General features: G+C 35.5%; 1 protein-coding gene across 1 annotated transcript in view; it reads left to right on the forward strand.

Annotated features, from left to right (window-relative positions):
• Positions 1–24487, forward strand: part of LOC100445724 (EF-hand calcium-binding domain-containing protein 3) — a 544420-nt gene that overhangs the window by 119728 nt on the left and 400205 nt on the right. Inside the window, exons 28-30 of the mRNA XM_063718854.1 lie at positions 3101–3238; positions 3509–3577; positions 7976–8116. Coding sequence (XP_063574924.1) covers positions 3101–3238; positions 3509–3577; positions 7976–8116 — 348 coding nt within the window. The remainder of the gene's footprint in view (positions 1–3100; positions 3239–3508; positions 3578–7975; positions 8117–24487) is intronic.

The raw sequence follows: 24487 nt of genomic DNA on the forward strand, positions 1-24487 counted from the left end.
ATAAATCAAGAAGTTAATCTACACATTAGAAGTGTTTTAAAAAATTTTTAAATTGATACATAATTGTACTTTCATTTATACATTGTATAATAATCAAATCAGTGTAATTAGCAACCCATTGTGAACCCCAAATATCAGAAACAGGATTCAATTAATTTAGAAAGTTTATTTTTGCCAAGGTTAAGGGTGTGCCCATGACACAGACTTAGGAGGTCCTGACACATGTGCCCAAGGTGGTTGGGGCACAGCTCGGTTTTACACATTTTAGGGAGACATGAAATATCAATCAATACATGTAAGATGTACATTGGCCAGAAGGGCGGGGGGAAGACAATTTGAAGCGGGGAATTTCCTTACGGGCAAACTGTGAGGGAGGTATGTAGCTTCTTATTTTATTTTATTTTATTTTATTTTTTATCTCTGTTTCTATCTCCTTTAGGAATAGAATGGGAGGTAGGTTTTCCTGACACAGTTCCCAGCTTGACTTTTCCCTTTGGCTTAGTGATTTTGGGATACCGAGATTTATTTTCCTTTCGCACCATCAGCTCAAACATTTATCATTTCTTTGTAGTGAGAACATTCAATACATTATTAACTATAGTCACCCTTTAATTTTTAAATAGACAAATACAAATTGTATGTACTGTGTATTGAATGATTCAAAATATGTACATACATTGTGGAATGGCTAAATTGAATTAATTAACATGTTTTACCTCACATACCTATTTTTGTGATGAGAACACAAAATCTTTTCTCTTAGCAATTTTCAAAAATATTATACATTGTTATTAACTGTAGTCACCATGTTATACAACAGAGCTCTTAACCTTATTGATTTTCTAATATTTTATTAAAGATTTTTGAGTGTATGTTTATGAGGGATATTGGTCTATAGTTTTCTTTTAGTGTCTTTTCCAGATTTTTTTGTTAGGGTTATGCTGCATAAAATGAGTTGGGAAGTCTTCCCTCCCTCTTTTATTTCTGGTTGAGTTTGTGCATTAGTCGGTTCTAATGCTGCTAATAAAGAAATACCTGAGACTGGGTAACTTATAAAAGAAAGAGGTTTAACTGACTCACAGTTCCATATGGCTGGGGAAGCCTCACAATCATGGTGGAAGGCAAATGAGGAGGAAAGTCACCTCTTACATGGCGGCAGGCAAGAGGGCTTGTGCAGGGGAACTCCCATTTATAAAACCATTAGATCTCGTGAGACTTATTCACTTATGGGGACACTGCCCCCATGATTCGATTACCTCCACCGGCCCCGCCCTTGACACTTGAGGATTATTACAATTCAAGGTGAGATTTGGGTGGGGACACAGCCAAACCATATCAGTTTATGATTATGATTAGGATTATTGTTTTCATTAAATGTTTGGTAGAATTCACCATCTATTCCTGAAGGTTTAAAATGTGGAGCTCTATTTATTCAATGGATATATAGCTGTTCAGAGCCTCCTTCTTCTAAATCTTTCTGTAGTTGTCACTATATCTTTCTGTAAGTATCATAAAGAAGAAATATACTTTCTATAAGTGGAACTGTGTCTTGTCAAAATTTGTTTATTTTATGTAATTTGTCAGGTTTATTGTCATGAAATTGTTCATAATATCCCCTTATTATCCTTTTAATGTCTATAGTGTGATGTCTTATTTTTCATTCCTGATGTTTGTAATTTCTGTTTTCTCTTTTTTGTTTGTAACCAGTCTTGCTAGGGGGTTATTAAATTTATTAATAATTTTACACAAATGGTGATTTTGTTAATTTTTGTTAACTTTTCTCTTTTGTTTTTCTTTTTCGTTGGTTTATATTTTTATTTTTACTATCATTTGGTCTTTGTTTACTTTGGGCTTCATTTACCCTTCTTTGCTAGCTTGTTAAGATAGAAGCTTAGATAACTGATTTTTATTCTTTTCTAACATTTAAAACTGCAAATTTTCCCCTAATATGTCTTTCATTGCATCTCACAAACGTTGTTATGTTGTGCTTTATCATTTACTAAAATATTTTCTAATTTACCTAATGATTTTTTTCTTTGAAGTATAGGTTATTTAGAAATGTAGTCTTTAATTTCCAAATATTGGGACATTTTCTAGATATCTTAATTATTATTGATTTCTAATTAATTTATTTGTTTTAGGGAGAGGGTCTTGCTTGTTGCTCAGGCTGGAGTGCAGATGGCATGATCATGGCTCACTGCAGCCTCCAACTCTTGTGCTCAAGCAACCTCTTGCCTTAGCCTTGCAAGTAACTGGGACTACAGGCACACACCATTATGCCTGGCTAATTTTAAACATTTTTTCTGTAGAGATGGGGTCTCATTTTGTGTTCCAGGCTGGTCTTGAGCTCCTGGGCTCAAGCATTTCTCCTGCCTTGGCCTCCCCAAGTGTTGGGATTGTAGTTGTGAGCCACTGTGCTAAGCCTGATTTCTAATTTAATACATTTGGCCAGAGAATATATTTTGCATGATTTAAATTCTTAAATTAATTAAGATTTATTTATAGCCCTGGTTATGGTCTATGTAAGTGAATGTTGCATGTGTACCTGAAACAATGTGCATTCTGCACTTGTTGGGTAGCATTCTGTAAATATCAGTTAGGTTACAATGTTTGCTAATTTGGTCTGGTCTTCTAATTCTTACTGTTTTTTATTCTACTTGTTCTATTAGTTACTGATAGCAAGGTGTTAAAATCCCCAGTTCTCACTGTAGAATCATTTATTCCTCCCTTTAATTATGTCAGTTTTTGCTTTATTTACTTTGAAGGCTTTGTTCAATGTATACAAATGTGGTATTGTTGGAAAATTTGTGTCTATGACCTTATGAAATATATTTTGTCTATTGCTCTTTTTTATCTTATTTTTATTGCTCTCTTGCTTTCCCCAAATTTTTTCACTTACATTTGTATTTTTTTGGCGTCTGTTTCTTGTCAGTTAACTTATTTTGGCAACAGAGAAGGACATAAATAAATACAAATAAATAATACTGTCATTTTTCTTAAGTGTAATTTCATATGTTGGGAAATTTTAACCACCTATCTTTAAAATATAAAGGAGAAACATGAAAATTTCTTTCTAACTGAAGTGATTATCTCTTCCCAGAAGATAAATTTTACAACAACATCATTCACAAAAATGATGTTACAGCCATTTCTGGTCTCCAGAAAAATTTAAATGCCATGGGAATCTATCTGACAGATGATAAAATACAGAAAACTTTGGATAATACTAATCCTAATGGTGAGTAATTATTTCACTTTAACAAAGTTAGAGTATGTCAGAAGAAACTTTAAATGCCCAAGGAAATTATCTATCTTTTAATTGATGAATTTGTATTGAAGGAACTTATTTTCAAAGTTATATGTCTGGCCGCTTTTATTTTGGATCTGATGTGCATATTGGATACAACACAAGATAATTTATTCCTCCACTTTATTTTCATGTTTTATAAAACATGAAAATGATCATTTTAACAACAATATCTAAATTGTTACTTCCTTTTTTTTTAAGATGAAGTGGTGCATTTTAAGGATTTTATCAGAGAATTGGCCAACACTGATGAATTTACTGAATGCCAAAGTAAGTATGAAGTTTGATGGAATGTGAACAGAAACTTCATGTCTCTAGATTGGTATGTGTAGTTGTGTGTGTATTCATGTGTGTGTGTATGTGTGTGTGTGTGTGTGTGTTTAACTTTTTTTTTTTTTTGAGACAGAGTCTCACCCAGGCTGGAGTGCAGTGGCATGATCTTGGCTCACTGCAACCTACACCTCCTGGGTTCAGGCAGTTCTCCTGCCTCAGCCTCCCGAGTAGCCAGGATTACAGGTGTGTACCTGGCTAGCTTTTTATATTTTTTAGTAGAGATGGGATTTCACCACGTTGGCCAGGCTGGTCTCAAACTCCTGGCCTCAAATGGTCTGCCTGCCTCTGCCTCCCAAAGTGCTGGGATTACAGGCATGAGCCACCATGCTTGGCCATGTATTTAACTTTTAAAAAAACTCTGCCAAGGCCCCTTTTTCATTTTGTCATTTAAACAATATAGAAGTATATATATTTAAAACCCTAGGTTTTCAAATTTGTGGATACATATTTTTCATAATATCATTAATTACTTAAAAAATTGTTATCTGTGTTTCTCACTTTTCATAGATTCTGTTAAGTTGCATTTTTTCTTTTACTTTTTTATATGCTAATTGTTTTGTATTACAAAATAGCTGTTTATTGCAGAGAAATGTAGAAAACTGAGAAACTTACAAAGGAGAAAATAGTAATCCAGAGACAACAATGTCAACATTTTGATGTATAACTTCCTGGCTTTTAAATACATATATTGTGTTTCTCTTATTATATAATTTGTATTATACTTTACATACAATTTTATACTCTGCTTTCTCCCATTCACCATAGATCATAAACATTTTTACATTTTTTTTAGATTCACATATTTTTAATATTTTCTCCATTTTTGTGGCCACTTAATAGCTTGTGCGCTGTCACTCGCTTGTGTTCTTTATTGTTATTATTATTATTATTATACTTTAAGTTTTAGGGTACATGTGCACAATGTGCAGGTTAGTTACATATGTATACATGTGCCATGCTGGTGTGCTGCAATGATAGACTAGATTAAGAAAATGTGGCATATATATACCATGGAATACTAGGCAGCCATAAAAAATGATGAGTTCATGTCCTTCGTAGGGACATGGATGAAATTGGAAATCATCATTCTCAGGAAACTATCGCAAGGACAAAAAACCAAACACCGCATGTTCTCACTCATAGATGGGAATTGAACAATGAGAACACATGGACACAGGAAGGAGAACATCACACTCTGGAGACTGTTGTGGGATGGGGGGAGGGGGGAGGGATAGCATTAGGAGATACACCTAATGCTAAATGACGAGTTAATGGGTGCATTTTTTCTTTATCAGTTTTGTCCAAGGTTTGCCTATCTTATTATTAAAGTAATCTGGTTTTGGTTTCTTTAAACACCTCTAGTGTCATTTGCTCTTTTCTTATCTTTCTTCTTTATTTCTTCTTATATATTTGGGCTTACTCCCTTGCTCTTTGTCAAAAACTTTAGCTAAGTGCTTAACTCAGCTTTTTAAAGTCTATTTTGAAGTTTCAGCACAATGAGACATTAAAACAACCTTGGAACACAAATACTGAAATTGCAAATTGGAATCTTAAGACTGGGGTTTTGAATGGGTCTTAAGTGTATTATCTCTAAATTAGTCTTTAATTTGAATGCAATTTCAATCAATATTCCAGGAAAATTTTGGTGGGAACTTTGAGAAAATAATTATGGTATTTATTTGAAAGACAGACTCTTTGAAAAGCAATAATGATGGGGAAGTTGCCTTACCATACCAAATAGAAGGACATATTAAAATGCTATTGTAACAGTGTTACAAATAGACGAATGCATCACAATATAGTACCTGCAGAGACTCATGTATATGAGAACTTGGCATATGATAGAGATATCGTCAATCAATGGGGGAAAAGATGTGTTATTTAATACCTTGTTTGGGAAATTGCCACACTTTGTGGAGGAAAATAAAATTGAATTCATACTTTATGCCATACACAAAAATAATCTTCAAATAAATTAAATAGATGTTAATGTGAATCTGAAAGTAAAACTACAAAGCTGGTGGAGGAAATTATTGGAGAAAATATTGTGCTTTGTGGTTGCAAAGGATTTCTTAAATGAGACTTCTAAAATCACAATCATAGGGTAGAAAAAGATTTGATTATATTAAAATTAAAGATTTCTTTTCAATGAAGGACTCTAAAGAAATGACCAGATATGTAACAGAGTGAAAGAAGACAATTGCAACTTTTAGAGCTAACAAAAGATTAATACTTCAAATATATATAAAGAAATTCTACAAATAAGCAATAGATAAATAAAAACCCATTGGAAAAATGAGTTAAGGATATAAGAAGGCAGTATACAAAAGGAGAAACACAACTGGCTCATATGTATATGAAGACACCATTAGGAATACTGATGAATAGCTGGCGGGTAGGTAAAACAGTATTGCCACTCAGAACAGTAGTCTAGCAGCACTTAGCGAAATTAAATATATGCGTTCCCATCACCCAGCACGCAGCTGGAGATCTGAGAACGGGCAGACTGCCTCCTCAAGTGGGTCCCTGACCCCTGACCCCCGAGCAGCCTAACTGGGAGGCACCCCCCCGCAGGGGCAGACTGACAATTCAGTTCTTAAGTAATTAGCCCAGAGAAAGTTTCTTGTTACAGACATGTGTAAGGATGCTCATTGCAACATTATTTGAGAGAGAAAAGAGATGAATGTAACTTAGTTGTCCATTACTAAGGGAATGGTTCAATAAAATGTGGCCTCTACATACAGTAAATCAGAAACAATAAACTAGTTGTACCATAGATATATTTCAGTAATATGTGGTTCAGTGAAGAAAGGGAAGGAATAGAATAAACTTATAGTTCAAAATGCTTTATGTGAACTGATTTATACGAGTACACATTAGACAACAGTATATTTTTCCAGGTAAACACATAAATTTAAGTAACTAGATGAGATAGATTGAATAGAAATATATTAAATACACTGGAGTTGCTACTTATGAAGGAATAAAACTGGAGATAGTAGTTAAAGGAGAAAAATAATAAAACAAGCAGAGGCCCTTTGAAGATAAGTGATGACAAAACACCATGAATCCAAGAGTATGATCAACTCAATTATGTATACTAGAACTCTTCACTAATATGAAAAAATTAAATTGATAAGTTAGATAAGATTAAACAGAGTGTATATATTTATACACAGAGATAAAGATAGAAAGAATTTGAGATTTAAATGACAATAAGCCTGATTTAAGAAACATATAGCATTTCATATTCCAAAAACATTGAATACACATTTTCAAATTCCTATGAAATATTCACACAAATATATGATATATTTAAGTCACAAGAAAAATGTCAATGAATTCTGAAAATCAGAAGTTGTTCAGATCACGTATTCTGACCACCATGTAGTAATATATTAAAATTATTTATGAAGGAATGTGGAAAACATTTTGATCTGAAGATTAAAAGCAGATTTTAAAAAAGCAAAAAAAGCAGATGCTCCACTAAATAATTATTTGGTTAAAGAATAAAGTCTGAAATTAAACACTGTTTAGAAATGGATGAGAATGAGAGCACTACATGTCAAAACATGTAAAGTATGACCAAAACAGTCTTACAGGAAATGTTATACCTTTAAATGCTTTTATTAGAAAATGAGAAATGATGAAAATTATCTTAATTTTTAAACTCATGAAGCTAAACAGCAGCATAAACTACAACAGCAAAACAGTCCCCACAAAAAGCAGTGGTTAGAAACTAATCAAGTTGAAAGTAGGAGTAACTGAAATAGAACATACACACAAAAACAAATTATTCATTTAACCAAAAGTTGGGTCTTGAAAAAGACTAATAAAATAAAGAACTCTTTAGGAATTATGATGAAGGAAAATAAATAGATATGGCATAAATAAGAAGATAGTGAAAAGTATGGATACAGAGATTTAAAAGTATTTGAATAACACTTAAAATTAAGTTAATAAAACATCAGTTTATGGACATCTCATCAATAGCACTGTCATTCTTTCCAAACATGTAGATAAGAAGAGCAAGGGCTACTTTTTAAATTAAAAAATAATTTATGGCACCGTTTTAATTGCGATCATTTTTCTGTTTTGTTGTTGTTTAGTTTTTTGAGTTGAACACTTTAAAAATATTTGTTTCTTGTTTTCTCATATAAACATTTAACCTATACATTTTGTAGAGCTTTCCATTTAGAAGATATTTCAGAGGCAAAAAGGATTGGATATCCTACAAAGTGAATATATTTCACACAAATCGGGTTGTTATGTGCTTATATGGTTAGAGTAAGTACTGTGACACTTTCTCATTAATACGTATATATACACACATAGAAATAGAAGATGCATGGAACATTATTAATAGTGTCTGTGATGGGAAAGTTGAAATTGAAGACCTTTTATCCACTTTGAAGAGCCTGGAGAAACCTTTAAATGAAGAAGAATTTAAGGTCTTATCAAACTGTGCAACAGATGGTGAGTACTTCCATTACTTCTCAGCTCTCCTGTTTAGAGTACACATGTTCGCACAGGCTAAATTTTTAAAAAGTGATAGTAATACTGTATACTTAAAAAGGTTATTATGGAACTAGTATGTTCACATATTGCTCATTGTGAATTGTTACAACCCTTTTGGAAAGTGTATGGATGTTCTTTATTTGGATAAGACAGACATAATCTTGTTATTCATGTTTTAAAACCAGATGTTCATATATTGGAGTATAAAGGCCAAATAATACATATGGTAGAGCCCTACTCTTCCTTTTCCCCAACCCGGTACTCTAGAGAGAAGATACTTCTTATATACAGAGTTCCACAGACTTTTGGGTTCTGTGGTTAGGTTAAGAACATAACCTTAGTCACCCTACTATTGTTGGATTAGCATAATTTTTAGACTAGATGGAGTGTAAACACAGCAGTGAGATTCAGCAAATGACTTCTGGAATGTCTAGAAGGCATCCATTGCATGGTTCTAACCATTTCCTTGCTTTTTTTTTAATAGTTTACTATGTTCATATCCCTAAAAAATACATAGTGGAGTTTTGCTTTTTGTACTTTACATAAATGGAATAATACTGTATATATTTTTTATGGTTTGCTTTTAGCTCAGTATTGTGAAATTTATCCAGACGGGTGCATTGTAGCTGTGGTTCATTCCTTTTTACTGTTGTATAGTTTTCCATTTCATGAGCAAACCACAATTTTAAGACAAATCTGCCCTATTGTTGATGAACTTAGGCTAGATTTCAGTTTTTGCTATGCTGTTACGAAGAAGAATATCATATTTATCTCTTGATATGCATGTCCAAGAGCTTCTTTGAGTATATTTCTAGGAGAACTACTGGGTCTTAGAGTATTTTCATGTTTTACTTTACAAAGTAATGCCAAACATTTACAAAGTAGGTATAAGGTTTATACCCCTACCAATAATGGGAAAGAATTCCTGTGGTTCCATATATTAACCAACACTTGGTATTGTTAGATTTTTTTTTAACTCTTTTTCTGGTGGGAAAGTAAAAATACATAATTTTGGTTTTTACTTAAAATTCTTTGATTACTAATAAGATCGAGCACCTTTCAGATGTTTTCTTTTTTTTTTTTTTTTTGCTTTTTTTTTTTTTCTTTTATTATTATTATTATTATTATTATTATTATACTTTAGGTTTTATGGTACATGTGCGCAACATGCAGGTAAGTTACATATGTATACATGTGCCATGCTGGTGCGCTGCACCCACCAACTCGTCATCTAGCATTAGGTATATCTCCCAATGCTATCCCTCCCCCCTCCCCCCACCCCACAACAGTCCCCGAAGTGTGATGTTCCCCTTCCTGTGTCCATGTGTTCTCATTGTTCAATTGCCACCTATGAGTGAGAATATGCGGTGTTTGGTTTTTTGTTCTTGCGATAGTTTACTGAGAATGATGATTTCCAATTTCATCCATGTCCCTACAAAGGACGTGAACTCATCATTTTTTATGGCTGCATAGTATTCCATGGTGTATATGTGCCACATTTTCTTAATCCAGTCTATCATTGTTGGACATTTGGGTTGGTTCCAAGTCTTTGCTATTGTGAATAATGCCGCAATAAACATACGTGTGCATGTGTCTTTATAGCAGCATGATTTATAGTCCTTTGGGTATATACCCAGTAATGGGATGGCTGGGTCGAATGGAATTTCTAGTTCTAGATCCCTGAGGAATCGCCACACTGACTTCCACAAGGGTTGAACTAGTTTACAGTTCATCTATTTCAATTTACTATCTAATAAATGCCCCATTACTTCTGCTCATTTTTTTGGTGAGAGGGATTTCATTTTTAAAATTTTGATTTATAGAGGTTCTTTATATATTCTGGATACTGGTCTTTAGCACTGTGCTTTGCCAATATTGTCTCTCACTCTGTGGTTTGTTTTTTAACTTTTTATGGTATCTTTTGGTGTACATTATTTCTTAATATGCATGTACTCAAATGTATCAGTATTTACCTTACGGGTAGTAAACTTTGTCATATTTGAGAAATCCTGTCCCTATCCTGAGACCATGAAGAGATTCTTCTGTTATCTTCTAAAAGTGTTATAGTTTTGCATTTCATTTTTGTGTCTTTGATCTATCCAGATGTAATTTTTATTATGATGATAAATAGGGGCCCAATTTTATTATTTCTATATCATTTATTGAGAAAACTCTCCTTATTGACCAATAATATCACTTCTGTCTTTATCAAGTATCTGTATATGGATAGTTCCTTACATTGGCCTATTTTTCTGTCCTTCTATCAGTACCACATATTTACTATAGTTTTAAAATCAACCTTTTATATGGTAGGTGAGGCCCCCAATGCTCCCGTTTTGTTGTTCTTCAAGTATGTATTGGCTGTTCTTTAACCTTTCCTTGTCTATATAAATTTTGGGAACAGATTGTCAAAATCCTTTGGGAGTTTTGAATATATAGTTCAATTTGGGAGAACTTGTATATTTCTAGTTAATTAAAAACTTTTATTTTAATAGTTTTCAGGGTACAAGTGATTTTTGGTTATATGGATGAATTGTGTAGTGGTGAAGTCTGAGATTTTAGTGTAACTGTCACCTGAGTAGTGTACATTGTACCCAATATGTAATTTTCTATTCCTCACCCTTCTCACACCTCCCCTTTTTGAGTCTCCAAAGTCCATTATACCACTCTGTATGTCTTTGCATACCCATAGCTTAGCTGCCACTTGTAAGTGCAAACATGCTGTATTTGGTTTTCCATTCCTGAGTTACTTCACTTAGAATAATGGCCTCCAACTCTGTCGTAGGTGTTGTAAAAGACATTATTTTATTCCTTTTTATGGCTGAGTAGTATTCCATTGTATATATGTAGTACATTTTCTTTATTCACTCATTGGTTGATGGGCACTTAGGTTGGTTCCATATCTTTGCCATTATGCATTGTGCTGCAGTAAACATACATGTGAAGGTGTCTTTTAGATATAATTACTTTTTTTCCTTTGGGTACTCAGTAGTGAGATTGCTGGATCAAATGGTAAATCTACTTTTAGTTCTTTAAGAAATCTTTATATTGTTTTCCATAAAGGTTGTACTAATGTATATTCCCACCAACGGTGTATAAACCTTCCCTTTTCACCATATCCATGCCAACATCTATTGTTTTTGGACTTTTTAATAATGACTATTCTGGCAGAGGTAACATGGTATCTCATCATGGTTTTAATTTGCATTTCCTTGGTCATTAGTAATGTTGAGCATTTTTTCATATGTTTGTTGGTTATTCATATATATTCTTTTAAGAAATATCTGCTCATGTCATTTGCCCACTTTCTAATTGTATTATGTAGTTTTTTTCTTGCTGACTTGTTTGAGTTCCTTGTAGATTCTGGATATTAGTCCTTTGTCAGATGTATAGTTTGCAAATAGTTCCTTCTATATTATTGGTTGTCTATTTACTGTATTGATTATTTCTTTTGCTGTGCAGAAGGTTTTTAGTTTAATTAGGTCCCACTCATTTATTCTTGTTTTTGTTGCATTTGTTATTGGGGTCATAGTCATAAATTCTTTGCCAAGGCCAATGTCCAGAAGGGTTTTTCCTAGGTTTTCTTCTAGAATCGTGATGGTTTCAGATCTTAGATTTAAGTCTTTGATCCATCTTGAATTGATTTTTCTATAAGGTGAGATATTTTTATATAAGGTGATTTTTGTATAAGGTGAGAAATAAGGAGAGAGATGTGGCTATCCAGTTTTCCTACTACCATTTATTAAATAGGCTGCCCTAAATGTCCCTGTCTGACAGCTTTGAGGAGAGCAGTGGTTCTCCCAGCACGCAGCTGGAGATCTGAGAACGGGCAGACTGCCTCCTCAAGTGGGTCCCTGACCCCTGACCCCCGAGCAGCCTAACTGGGAGGCACCCCCCAGCAGGGGCAGACTGACACCTCACACGGCCGGCCAGGTACTCCAACAGACCTGCAGCTGAGGGTCCTGTCTGTTAGAAGGAAAACTAACAGAAAGGACATCCACACCAAAAACCCATCTGTACATCACCATCATCAAAGACGAAAAGTAGATAAAACCACAAAGATGGGGAAAAAACAGAGCAGAAAAACTGGAAACTCTAAAAAGCAGAGTACCTCTCCTCCTCCAAAGGAACGCAGTTCCTCACCAGCAACGGAACAAAGCTGGACGGAGAATGACTTTGACGAGCTGAGAGAAGAAGGCTTCAGATGATCAAATTACTCCGAGCTACGGGAGGATATTCAAAACAAAGGCAAAGAAGTTGAAAACTTTGAAAAAAATTTAGAAGAATGTATAACTAGAATAACCAATACAGAGAAGTGCTTAAAGGAGCTGATGGAGCTGAAAACCAAGGCTCGAGAACTACGTGAAGAATGCAGAAGCCTCAGGAGCCGATGCGATCAAATGGAAGAAAGGGTATCAACCCTGGAAGATGAAATGATGAAATGAAGTGAGAAGGGAAGTTTAGAGAAAAAAGAATAAAAAGAAACGAGCAAAGCCTCCAAGAAATGTGGAACTATGTGAAAAGACCAAATCTACGTCTGATTGGTGTACCTGAAAGTGACGGGGAGAATGGAAACAAGTTGGAAAACACTCTGCAGGATATTATCCAGGAGAAATTCCCCAATCTAGCAAGGCAGGCCAACATTCAGATTCAGGAAATACAGAGAACGCCACAAAGATACTCCTCGAGAAGACCAACTCCAAGACACATAATTGTCAGATTCACCAAAGTTGAAATGAAGGAAAAAATGTTAAGGGCAGCCAGAGAGAAAGGTCGGGTTACCATCAAAGGGAAGCCCATCAGACTAACAGCGGATCTCTTGGCAGAAACCCTACAAGCCAGAAGAGAGTGGGGGCCAATATTCAACATTCTTAAAGAAAAGAATTTTCAACCCAGAATTTCATATCCAGCCAAACTAAGCTTCATAAGTGAAGGAGAAATAAAATACTTTACAGACAAGCAAATGCTGAGAGATTTTGTCACCACCAGGCCTGCCCTAAAAGAGCTCCTGAACGAAGCGCTAAACATGGAAAGGCACAACCGGCACCAGCCACTGCAAAATCAGGCCAAAATGTAAAGACCATCGAGACTAGGAAGAGACTGCATCAACTAACGAGCAAAATAACCAGCTAACATCATAATGACAGGATCAAATTCACACATAACAATATTAACTTTGAATGTAAATGGACTAAATGCTCCAATTAAAAGACACAGACTGGCAAACTGGATAAAGACTCAAGACCCATCAGTGTGCTGTATTCAGGAAACCCATCTCATGTACAGACACACACATAGGCTCAAAATAAAAGGATGGAGGAAGATCTACCAAGCAAATGGAAAACAAAAAAAGGCAGGGGTTGCAATCCTAGTCTCTGATAAAACAGACTTTAAACCAACAAAGATCAAAAGAGACAAAGAAGGCCATTACATAATGGTAAAGGGATTAATTCAACAAGAAGAGCTAACTATCCTAAATATATATGCACCCAATACAGGAGCACCCAGATTCATAAAGCAAGTCCTGAGTGACCTACAAGCGACTTAGACTCCCACACATTAATAATGGGAGACTTTAACACCCCACTGTCAACATTAGACAGATCAACGAGACAGAAAGTCAACAAGGATACCCAGGAATTGAACTCAGCTCTGCACCAAGCAGACCTAATAGACATCTACAGAACTCTCCACCCCAAATCAACAGAATATACATTTTTTTCAGCACCACACCACACCTATTCCAAAATTGACCATATACTTGGAAGTAAAGCTCTCCTCAATAAATGTAAAAGAACAGAAATTATAACAAACTATCTCTCAGATCACAGTGCAATCACACTAGAACTCAGGATTAAGAATCTCACTCAAAACCGCTCAACTACGTGGAAACTGAACAACCTGCTCCTGAATGACTACTGCGTACATAACGAAATGAAGGCAGAAATAAAGATGTTCTTTGAAACCAACGAGAACCAAGACACAACATACCAGAATCTCTGGGACACATTCAAAGCAGTGTGTAGAGGGAAATTTATAGCACTAAATGCCCACAAGAGAAGGCAGGAAAGATCCAAAATTGACACCCTAACATCACAATTAAAAGAACTAGAAAAGCAAGAGCAAACACATTCAAAAGCTAGCAGAAGGCAAGAAATAACTAAAATCAGAGCAGAACTGAAGGAAATAGAGACACAAAAAACCCTTCAAAAAATAAATGAATCCAGGAGCTGGTTTTTTGAAAGGATCAACAAAATTGATAGACCGCTAGCAAGATTAATAAAGAAAAAAAGAGAGAAGAATCAAATAGATGCAATAAAAAATGACAAAGGGGATATCACCACCGATCCCACAGAAATACAAACTACCATCAGAGAATATTACAAACACCTCTACGCAAATAAACTAGAAAATCTAGAAGAAATGGATAAATTCCTCAACACATACACCTTCCCAAGACTATACCAGGAAGAAGTTGAATCTCTGAATAGACCAATAACAGGAGCTGAAATTGTGGCAGTAATCAATAGCTTACCAACCAAAAAAAGTCCAGGACCAGATGGGTTCACAGCCGAATTCTACCAGAGGTACAAGGAGGAGCTGGTACCATTCCTTCTGAAACTATTCCAATCAATAGAAAAAGAGGGAATCCTCCCTAACTCATTTTATGCAGCCAGCATCATCCTGATACCAAAGCCGGGCAGAGACACAACCAAAAAAGAGAATTTTAGACCAATATCCTTGATGAACATTGATGCAAAAATCCTCAATAAAATACTGGCAAACAGAATCCAGCAGCACATCAAAAAGCTTATCCACCATGATCAAGTGGGCTTCATCCCTGGGATGCAAGGCTGGTTCAATATATGCAAATGAATAAATGTAATCCAGCATATAAACAGAACCAAAGACAAAAACCACATGATTATCTCAATAGATGCAGAAAAGGCCTTTGACAAAATTCAACAACCCTTCCTGCTAAAAACTCTCAATAAATTAGGTATTGATGGGACGTATCTGAAAATAATAAGAGCTATCTATGACAAACCCACAGCCAATATCATACTGAATGGGCAAAAACTGGAAGCATTCCCTTTGAAAACTGGCACAAGACAGGGATGCCCTCTCTCACCACTTCTATTCAACATAGTGTTGGAAGTTCTGGCCAGGGCAATTAGTCAGGAGAAGGGAATCAAGAGTATTCAATTAGGAAAAGAGGAAGTCAAATTGTCCCTGTTTGCAGATGACATGATTGTATATCTAGAAAACCCCATTGTCTCAGCCCAAAATCTCCTTAAGCTGATAAGCAACTTCAGCAAAGTCTCAGGATACAAAATCAATGTACAAAAATCACAAGCATTCTTATACACCAATAACAGACAAACAGAGAGCCAAATCATGGTGAACTCCCATTCACAATTGCTTCAAAGAGAATAAAATACCTAGGAATCCAACTTACAAGGGATGTGAAGGACCTCTTCAAGGAGAACTACAAACCACTGCTCAAGGAAATAAAAGAGGATACAAACAAATGGAAGAACATTCCATGCTCATGGGTAGGAAGAATCAATATCGTGAAAATGGCCATACTGCCCAAGGTAATTTACAGATTCAATGCCATCCCCATCAAGCTACCAATGACTTTCTTCACAGAATTGGAAAAAACTACTTTAAAGTTCATATGGAACCAAAAAAGAGTCTGCATCGCCAAGTCAATCCTAAGCCAAAAGAACAAAGCTGGAGGCATCACACTACCTGACTTCAAACTATACTACAAGGCTACAGTAACCAAAACAGCATGGTACTGGTACCAAAACAGAGATATAGATCAATGGAACAGAACAGAGCCGTCAGAAATAATGCCACATATCTACAAGTATCTGATCTTTGACAAACCTGAGAAAAACAAGAAATGGGGAAAGGATTCCCTATTTAATAAATGGTGCTGGGAAAACTGGCTAGCCGTATGTAGAAAGCTGAAACTGGATCCCTTCCTTACACCTTATACAAAAATCAATTCAAGATGGATTAAAGACTTAAATGTTAGACCTAAAACCATAAAAACCCTAGAAGAAAACCTAGGCATTACCATTCAGGACATAGGCATGGGCAAGGACTTCATGTCTAAAACACCAAAAGCAATGGCAACAAAAGCCAAAATTGACAAATGGGATCTAATTAAACTCAAGAGCTTCTGCACAGCAAAAGAAACTACCATCAGAGTGAACAGGCAACCTACAAAATGGGAGAAAATTTTCGCAACCTACTCATCTGACAAAGGGCTAATATCCAGAATCTACAATGAACTCCAACAAATTTACAAGAAAAAAACAAACAACCCCGTCAAAAAGTGGGCAAAGGACATGAACAGACACTTCTCAAAAGAAGACATTTATGCAGCCAAAAAACACATGAAAAAATGCTCACCATCACTGGCCATCAGAGAAATGCAAATCAAAACCACAATGAGATACCATCTCACACCAGTTAGAATGGCAATCATTAAAAAGTCAGGAAACAACAGGTGCTGGAGAGGATGTGGAGAAATAGGAACACTTTTACACTGTTGGTGGGACTGTAAACTAGTTCAACCCTTGTGGAAGTCAGTGTGGCGATTCCTCAGGGATCTAGAACTAGAAATTCCATTCGACCCAGCCATCCCATTACTGGGTATATACCCAAAAGACTATAAATCATGCTGCTATAAAGACACATGCACACGTATGTTTATTGCGGCATTATTCACAATAGCAAAGACTTGGAACCAACCCAAATGTCCAGCAATGATAGACTGGATGAAGAAAATGTGGCACATATACACCATGGAATACTATGCAGCCATAAAAAGTGATGAGTTCATGTCCTTTGTAGGGACATGGATGAAATTGGAAATCATCATTCTTAGTAAACTATCGCAAGAACAAAAAACCAAACACTGCATATTCTCACTCATAGGTGGGAATTGAACAATGAGAACACATGGACACAGGAAGGGGAACATCATACTTCGGGGACTGTTGTGGGGTGGAGGGAGGCGGGAGGGATAGCATTGGGAGATATACCTAATGCTAGATGACGAGTTAGTGGGTGCAGTGCACCAGCATGGCACATGTATACATATGTAACTTACCTGCACTTTGCGCACACGTACCATAAAACCTAAAGTACAATAATAATAATAAAAAAATAAAAATAAGTAAATAAATAAATAAATAAATAAATAGGCTGCCCTTTCCCTAATTTATGTTTTTGTATGCTTTGTCAAAGATCAGATGATTGTAAGTATTTGGCTTTATTTCTGAGTTCTTTATTCTGTTCCATTTGTGTATATATCTACTTTTTTTAAAAAAAAAATCAGTACCATTCTGTTTTAGTAACTATAACCTTGGAGTATAATTTGAAGTCAGGTAATATGATGCCTCCAGATTTATTCTTTTTGTTTAGGATTGCTTTGGCTATTCAGGCTCTTTTTAGGTTCCATATGAATTTTAGAATTTATTTTTCTAATTAGGTGAAAAATAATGTTGGTATTTTGATAGCAATTGCATGGAATCTGTAGATTGTTTTGGGCAGTATGGTCATTTCACAATATTGATTCTCCAAATCCATAAGCATGGGATGTTTTTCCATTTGTTTGTGTTGTCTGTATTTCTTTCAGCAAGGTTTTGGAGTTCTCCTTATAGACAACTTTCACTTTGTTGTGTAGGTATATTCCTAGTATTTTATTTTATTTTGCAGCTATTAGAAATGGGATCGTGTTCTTGATTTGATTTTCAGTTGATTGCTGTTAGTTTACAGCAGTGCTACTGATTTATGTACACTGATTATGTCACCTGTGACTTTACTAAATTTATTTATCAAACTAGGAGTCTTTTTGAGGAGTCTTTATGGTTTTTGAGGTATATGATCATATCATTGGTGGACAGTGATAGTTTGACTTCCTCTTTTCTAATATGGATGCCCTTTATTCCTTTCTCTTGCCTGATTGCTCTGGCTAGGACTTCCAATACTATGTTAAATAGAAGTGGTGAAAGTAGGCATCCTTATCTTGCTCCAGTTCTCAGGAGGAATGCTTTCAACTTTTCCTCATTCAATATGATGTTGGCTGTGGGTTTGCCATACATGGCTTTTATTATTTTGAGGTATGTCCCTTTGATGCCTAGTTTTTTTGGATTGAATGTATGCTAGTTTATGATAGCATTTCTATCAGGAAAGGATGCTAGATTTTTTTTTTTTTTTTTGGCAGAGTCTCGCTCTGTCACCCAGGCTGGAGTTCAGTGGCGCAATCTCGGCTTACTGAAACTTCCACCTCCCAGGTTCAAGCGATTCTCCTGCCTCAGCCTCCTGAGTAGCTGGGACTACAGGCACGTGCCACCACGCCCGGCTTATTTTTAGTAGAGATGGGGTTTCACCTTGTTAACCAAGATGGTCTCTATCTCCTGACCTCCTGATCCACCCACCTAGGCCTCCCAAAGTGCTGGGATTACAGGCATGAGCCACCATGCCCAGCCAGGATGCTGGATTTTATCAAATGCTTTTTCTGCACCTATTGAGATAACCATATGATTTTTGTTTTTAATGCTGTTTATGTGATGTATCATATTTATTGACTTCTGTATGTTAAACCATCCCTGCATCCCTGGGCTTAAATCAACTTGATTGTGTATATTATCTTTTTGATGTGCTGTTGGACTTGGTTTGCTAGTATTTTGTTGAGGATTTTTGCATCTATGCTTATCAGGGATATTGGTCTGTAGTTTTTTTTTTTTGTTATGTCCTTTCCTGGTTTTGATATTAGGGTGATACTGTATTCACAGAATGAGTTTGGAAGGATTCTCTCTCTTAATTTTATGGAATAGTTTCAGTAAGATTGGTACCAATTCTTTGAATGTCTGGTAGCATTCAGCTGTGAATCCCTGGACTTTTTTTGTTGGCAATTTTTTAATTACCAGTTCAATCTCACTGCATGTTATTGGTCTGTCCAGGATTTCTATTTCTTTCTGATTTAATGTAGGAGTGTTGTATGTTTCCAGAAATTTATGCATTTCCTTTGGATTTTCTAGTTTGTGTGCATGGAAGTGTTCATAGTAGTCTCGAATGATCTTTTGTATGTCTGTGGTGTTGGTTGTAATGTCTCCATTTTCATTTCTAATTGAGCTTGGTTGAATCTGTCTTCTTGGTTAATCTAGCTAATAGTCTATCAATTTTGTTTATCTTTCCAAAGAACCAACTTTTGTTTCATTAATCTTTTTTGTATTTTTTTCGTTTCAATGTCATTTAGTTCTACTCTGATCTTTATTATTTCTTTTTGGCTGCTAGCTTTGGGTTTGGTTTGTTCTTGTTTCTCTAATGCTGTGAGGTGTGATGTTAGGTGGTTGAATTTGTGATTTTTTTCAGACTTTTTGATGTAGTCATTTGGTGCTATAAACTTTCCTGTTAGCACTGCTTTTGCTATATCCCAGAGGCTTTGATAACTTGTGTTACTAATATCATTAATTTCAAAGAATTATTTAATTTCCATCTTGATTTCATTGCTAACCGCCAAATCATTCAAGAGGACATTGTTTAATTTCCATGTGTTTGCATAGTTTTGAGGGTTCCTTTTGGAATTGATTTCTAGTTTTATTCCACTGTGGCCTGAGAAGATACTGATATTATTTTTATTTAAAAAAATTTATTGAGATTTGTTTTGTAGCCTATCATATGGTGTGTCTTGGAGAATGTTCCATGTGCTGATGAGAAGAATGTATATTCTGTAGTTCTTGGGTAGAATGTTCTGTAAATATCTGTGAAGTCCATCTGCTCTAAAGTGCAGTTTAGGTCCGGTGTTTCTTGTTGACTTTCTACCTTGATGATCTGTCTAGTGCTGTCAGTGGAGTGTTGAAGTCCCATATTCTGTTGCTGTTTATCTCATTTCTTAGGTCTAGTATTAATCATTTTATGAATCTGGGAGCTCCAGAGTTAGGTGGATGTATATTTAGGGTTGTAATATCTTCTTGTTGGATTGATCCTTTTATCATTATATAATGACATTGTCTTTTTTTTTTTTTTTTTTTTTACTGTTGTTGCTTTAAAATCTGTTTTATCTGATATAAGAAGAGCTACTTTTGCTCATGTTTAGTTTCCCTTTTTGTGGAATATCTTTTCCACATCTTTACCTTGAGTTTATATGAATCCTTACATGTTGGCTGAGTCTCTTGAAGACAGCAGATATTTGGTTTGTGATTTTTTTATCCATTCTACCAATCTGTCTTTTAAGTGGAGCATTTAGGGCATTTATGTTCAATGTTAATATTGAGATGTGAGGTACTGTTCCAGTCATCCTGTTGATTGTTACCTAGATAATTTGTTTATTTCATTGGATTATTGTTTTACAGGCCTGGTAAGTTCTGTGCTTTAAAGAAGTTCTATTCTGGTGCATATCAACCTTTTATTTCAAGATTTAGAACTCCTTTTAGCATTTCCTGTAAGCCTGGTCTGATAGTGACAAATTCCCTCAGCATTTGTTTGTCTGAAAAATACTTTATTTCTGCTTCAGTTATGAAACAGTTTTGCTGGATACAAAATTCATGGATGACTGTTATTCTATTTAAGGAGGCTAAAGATAGGACTCCAATCTCTTCTGGCGTATAAGGTTTCTGCTGAGAACATATATGTTTATAGTACTGTGTTTTCTATTTCATGGCCATATGATATTTCTTAAAGTTAATTTTCAAAATGTGCACTTCTTTTATGTTTTTGTTTTTCTTTATCTTTCTGTACTGGGACTAGGACCTCCAAAATAATCTTAGCTAAAAATAGCAACAATGGGCATCTTTCTTTTATTTCTGATCTCAAAGGAATACTTTAAGCATTTCAGTAAGTACAAAACCAAGTGTTTCCTGTGGGTTTTCCATAAATACCATTCACCAGGCTAAGGAAATTGCCTTTTAATCCTGTTTTAAAAATGATTACATTTATATTTGTTTGTTTTATTACAAAATTTTTCAACAATTTTTATGCATCTATTAAGATAGGTCATATGAGTTTTCTCTTTTAATTGGTTAATGTGGTGCATTAGTGATTTTTTATATTAAATGCAACCTGAATTTTTGGAATAAACTCATTTTAGTCATGATGTATTATCCTTTTTACATATTGGTGGGTTCATTTTTCTAATATTTTGTTAAGGATTTATACATCTTTATTTATCTGTGAGGTTAACTTATAATGTTCTTTGTTTTCATTAGCATTGTCAGGCTTTGATGTCACATTATCTTCACAATTTGTAAAGTATTTTTTCTTTGCCTAAATCTTTGAATAGTTTATTTTTAAATTATATTTTAAGTTTTGGGATACACATGTGGAACGTGCAGCTTTGTTACATAGGTATACACATGCCATGGTGGTTTGCTGCACCCATCAACCTGTCATCTACATTAGGTATTTCTCCTAGTGCTATCCTTCCCCTAGCCCCCCTTCCCCCAACAGGCCCCAGTGTGTGATGTTCCCCTCTCTGTGTCCATGTGCTCTCATTGTTCAACTCCCACTTATGAGTGAGAACATGTGGTGTTGGTTTTCTGTTCCTGTGCTGAGGATGATAGTTTCCAGCTTCATCCATGTCCCTGCAAAGGACAGGAACTCTTTCTTTGTTATGGCTGCGTAGTATTCCATGGTGTATATGTGCCACATTTTCTTTATCCAGTCTATCATTGATGGGCATTTGGGTTAGTTCCAAGTCTTTGCTATTGTGAATAGTGCTGCAATAAACATACGTGTGCATGTGTTTTTGTAGTAAATGATTTATAATCCTCTGGGTATATACCCAGTAATGGGATTGCTGGGTCAAATGGTATTTCTGGTTTTAGATCCTTGAGGAATCACCACACTGTCTTCCACAATGGTGGAACTAATTTATATTCCCACCAACAGTGTAAAAGTGTTCCTATTTCTCCACATCCTCTCCAACATCTGTTCTTTCCTGACTTTTTAATGATCGCCATTCTAACTGGCATGAGATGGTATCTCATTGTGGTTTTGATTTGCATTTCTCTAATGACCAGTGATGATGAGCTTTTTTTCATGTTTGTTGGCTGCATAAATGTGGTCTTTTGAGAAGTGTCTGTTCATATCCTTCACCCACTTTTTGATGGCATTTTTTGTTTTTTCCTTGTAAATTTGTTTAAGTTCCTTGCAGACTCTGGATATTAGCTGTTTGTCAGACAGATAGATTGCAAAATTTTTCTCACATTCTGTAGGTTGCCTGTTCACTCTGATGATAGTTTCTTTTGCTGTGCAGAAGCTCTTTAGTTTAATTAGGTCCCATTTGTCTATTTTGGACTTTGTTGCCATTGCTCTTGGTATTTTAGTCATGAAGTCTTTGCCCATGTCTATGTCCTGAATGGTAGTGCCTAAGATTTCTTCTAGGGTTTTTATGGTTTTAGGTCTTACATTTAAGTCTTTAATCCATCTTGAGTTAGTTTTTGTATAAGGTGTTAAGGAAGGGATCCAGTTTCAGCTTTCTACATACGGCTAGCCAGTTTTCCCAACACCATTTATTAAATAGGGAATCCTTTCCCCATTTCTTGTTTTTGTCAGGTTTGTCAAAGATTAGATGGTTGTAGATGTGTGGTGTTTTTTCTGAGACCTCTGTTCTGTTCCATTGGTCTATATATCTGTTTTGGTACCAGTACCATGCTGTTTTGGTTACCATAGCCTTGTAGTATAGTTTGAAGTCAGGTAGTGTGATGCCTCTAGCTTTGTTCATTTTGCTTAGGATTTTCTTGGCTATATGGGCTCTTTTTCGGTTCCATATGAAATGTAAAGTAGTTTTTTCTAATTCTTTGAAGAAAGTCATTGGCAGCTTGATGGAGATAGCATTGAATCTATAAATTACTTTGGGCAGTATGGCCATTTTCACGATATTGATTCTTCATGAGCATGGAATGTCTTTCCATTTGTTTGTGTCCTCTCCTATTTCCTTGAGCAGTGGTTTGTAGTTCTCCTTGAAGAGGTCCTTCACATCCCTTGTAAGTTGTATTCCTAGGTATTTTATTCTCTTTGTAGCAATTGTGAATGGGAGTTCACTCATGATTTGGCTCTCTGTTTGTGTATTATTGGTGTATAGAGGAATGCTTGTGATTTTTGCACATTGATTTTGTATCCTGAGACTTTGCTGAAGTTGTTTATCAGCTTAAGAAGATTTGGGGCTGAGACAATGGGGTTTTCTAAATATACAATCATGTCATCTGCAAACAGAGACATTTGGACTTCCTCTCTTCCTATTTGCATACCATTTATTTCTTTCTCTTGCCTGATTGCTGTGGCCAGAACTTCCAATACTATGTTGAATAAGAGTGGTGAGAGAGGGCGTCCTTTTCTTGTGCCAGTATTCAAAGGGAATGCTTCCAATTTTTTCCCATTCAGTATGATACTGGCTGTGGGTTTGTCATAAATAGCTGTTATTATTTTGAGATATGTTCCCTCAATACCTAGTTTAATGAGTGTTTTTAGCATGAAGGGGTGTTGAATTTTGTCGAAGGCCTTTTCTGCATTTATTGAGACAATCGTGGTTTTTGTTATTGTTTCTGTTTATGTGATGGATTACATTTATTGATTTGTGTATGTTGAACCAACCTGGCATCCCAGGGATGAAGCTGACTTGATCATGGTGGATAAGCTTTTTGATATACTACTGGATTCAGTTTGCCAGTATTTTATTGAGGAGTTTTGCGTTGATGTTCATCAGGGATATTGGCCTGAAATTTTCTTTTTTTGTTATGTCTCTGCCAGGTTTTGGTATCAGGATGATGCTGGCCTCATAAAATGAGTTAGGGAGGAGTCCTTCTTTTTCTATTGTTTGAAATAATTTCAGTGGCCATCTTGCCAGCCACCCCCAATCTCTGAATAGTTTCTATAGCATTGAGATTGCATATTACCTTTGGGTCTAGTGGAATTCACAGAACAAGCCATTTGAGCCTTGACATTTTCTTTTGGGTAGGTTTTTGATTACTGATTCATCATCTTTCATATTGTAGGATTATTTAGGTTTTCTGTTTATTCGTGAGTCAATTTGGGTAAGTTGGTTTTTTCCTAAGACTTTGACTTCTTCATCTGAAAAATTTATCCCTCTAATACGATACTTTTTGTTTGTTTTTGAGACAGAGTTTTGCTCTGTTGCCTAGGCTGGAGTGCAGTGGCATGATCTTGACCCATTGCAACCTCTGCCTCCCAGGCTCAAGTGATTCTCGTGCCTTAGCCTCCCGAGTAGCTGGGATTACAGGCGTGTGCCACCATGCTCGGCTAATTTTTTAATTTTTAGTAGAGACAGGGTTTTGCCATGTTGGCTAG

This window comes from Pongo abelii, chromosome 19 (genome assembly GCF_028885655.2).
Source record: "Pongo abelii isolate AG06213 chromosome 19, NHGRI_mPonAbe1-v2.0_pri, whole genome shotgun sequence".
NCBI classification, from domain to species: Eukaryota; Metazoa; Chordata; class Mammalia; order Primates; family Hominidae; genus Pongo; species Pongo abelii.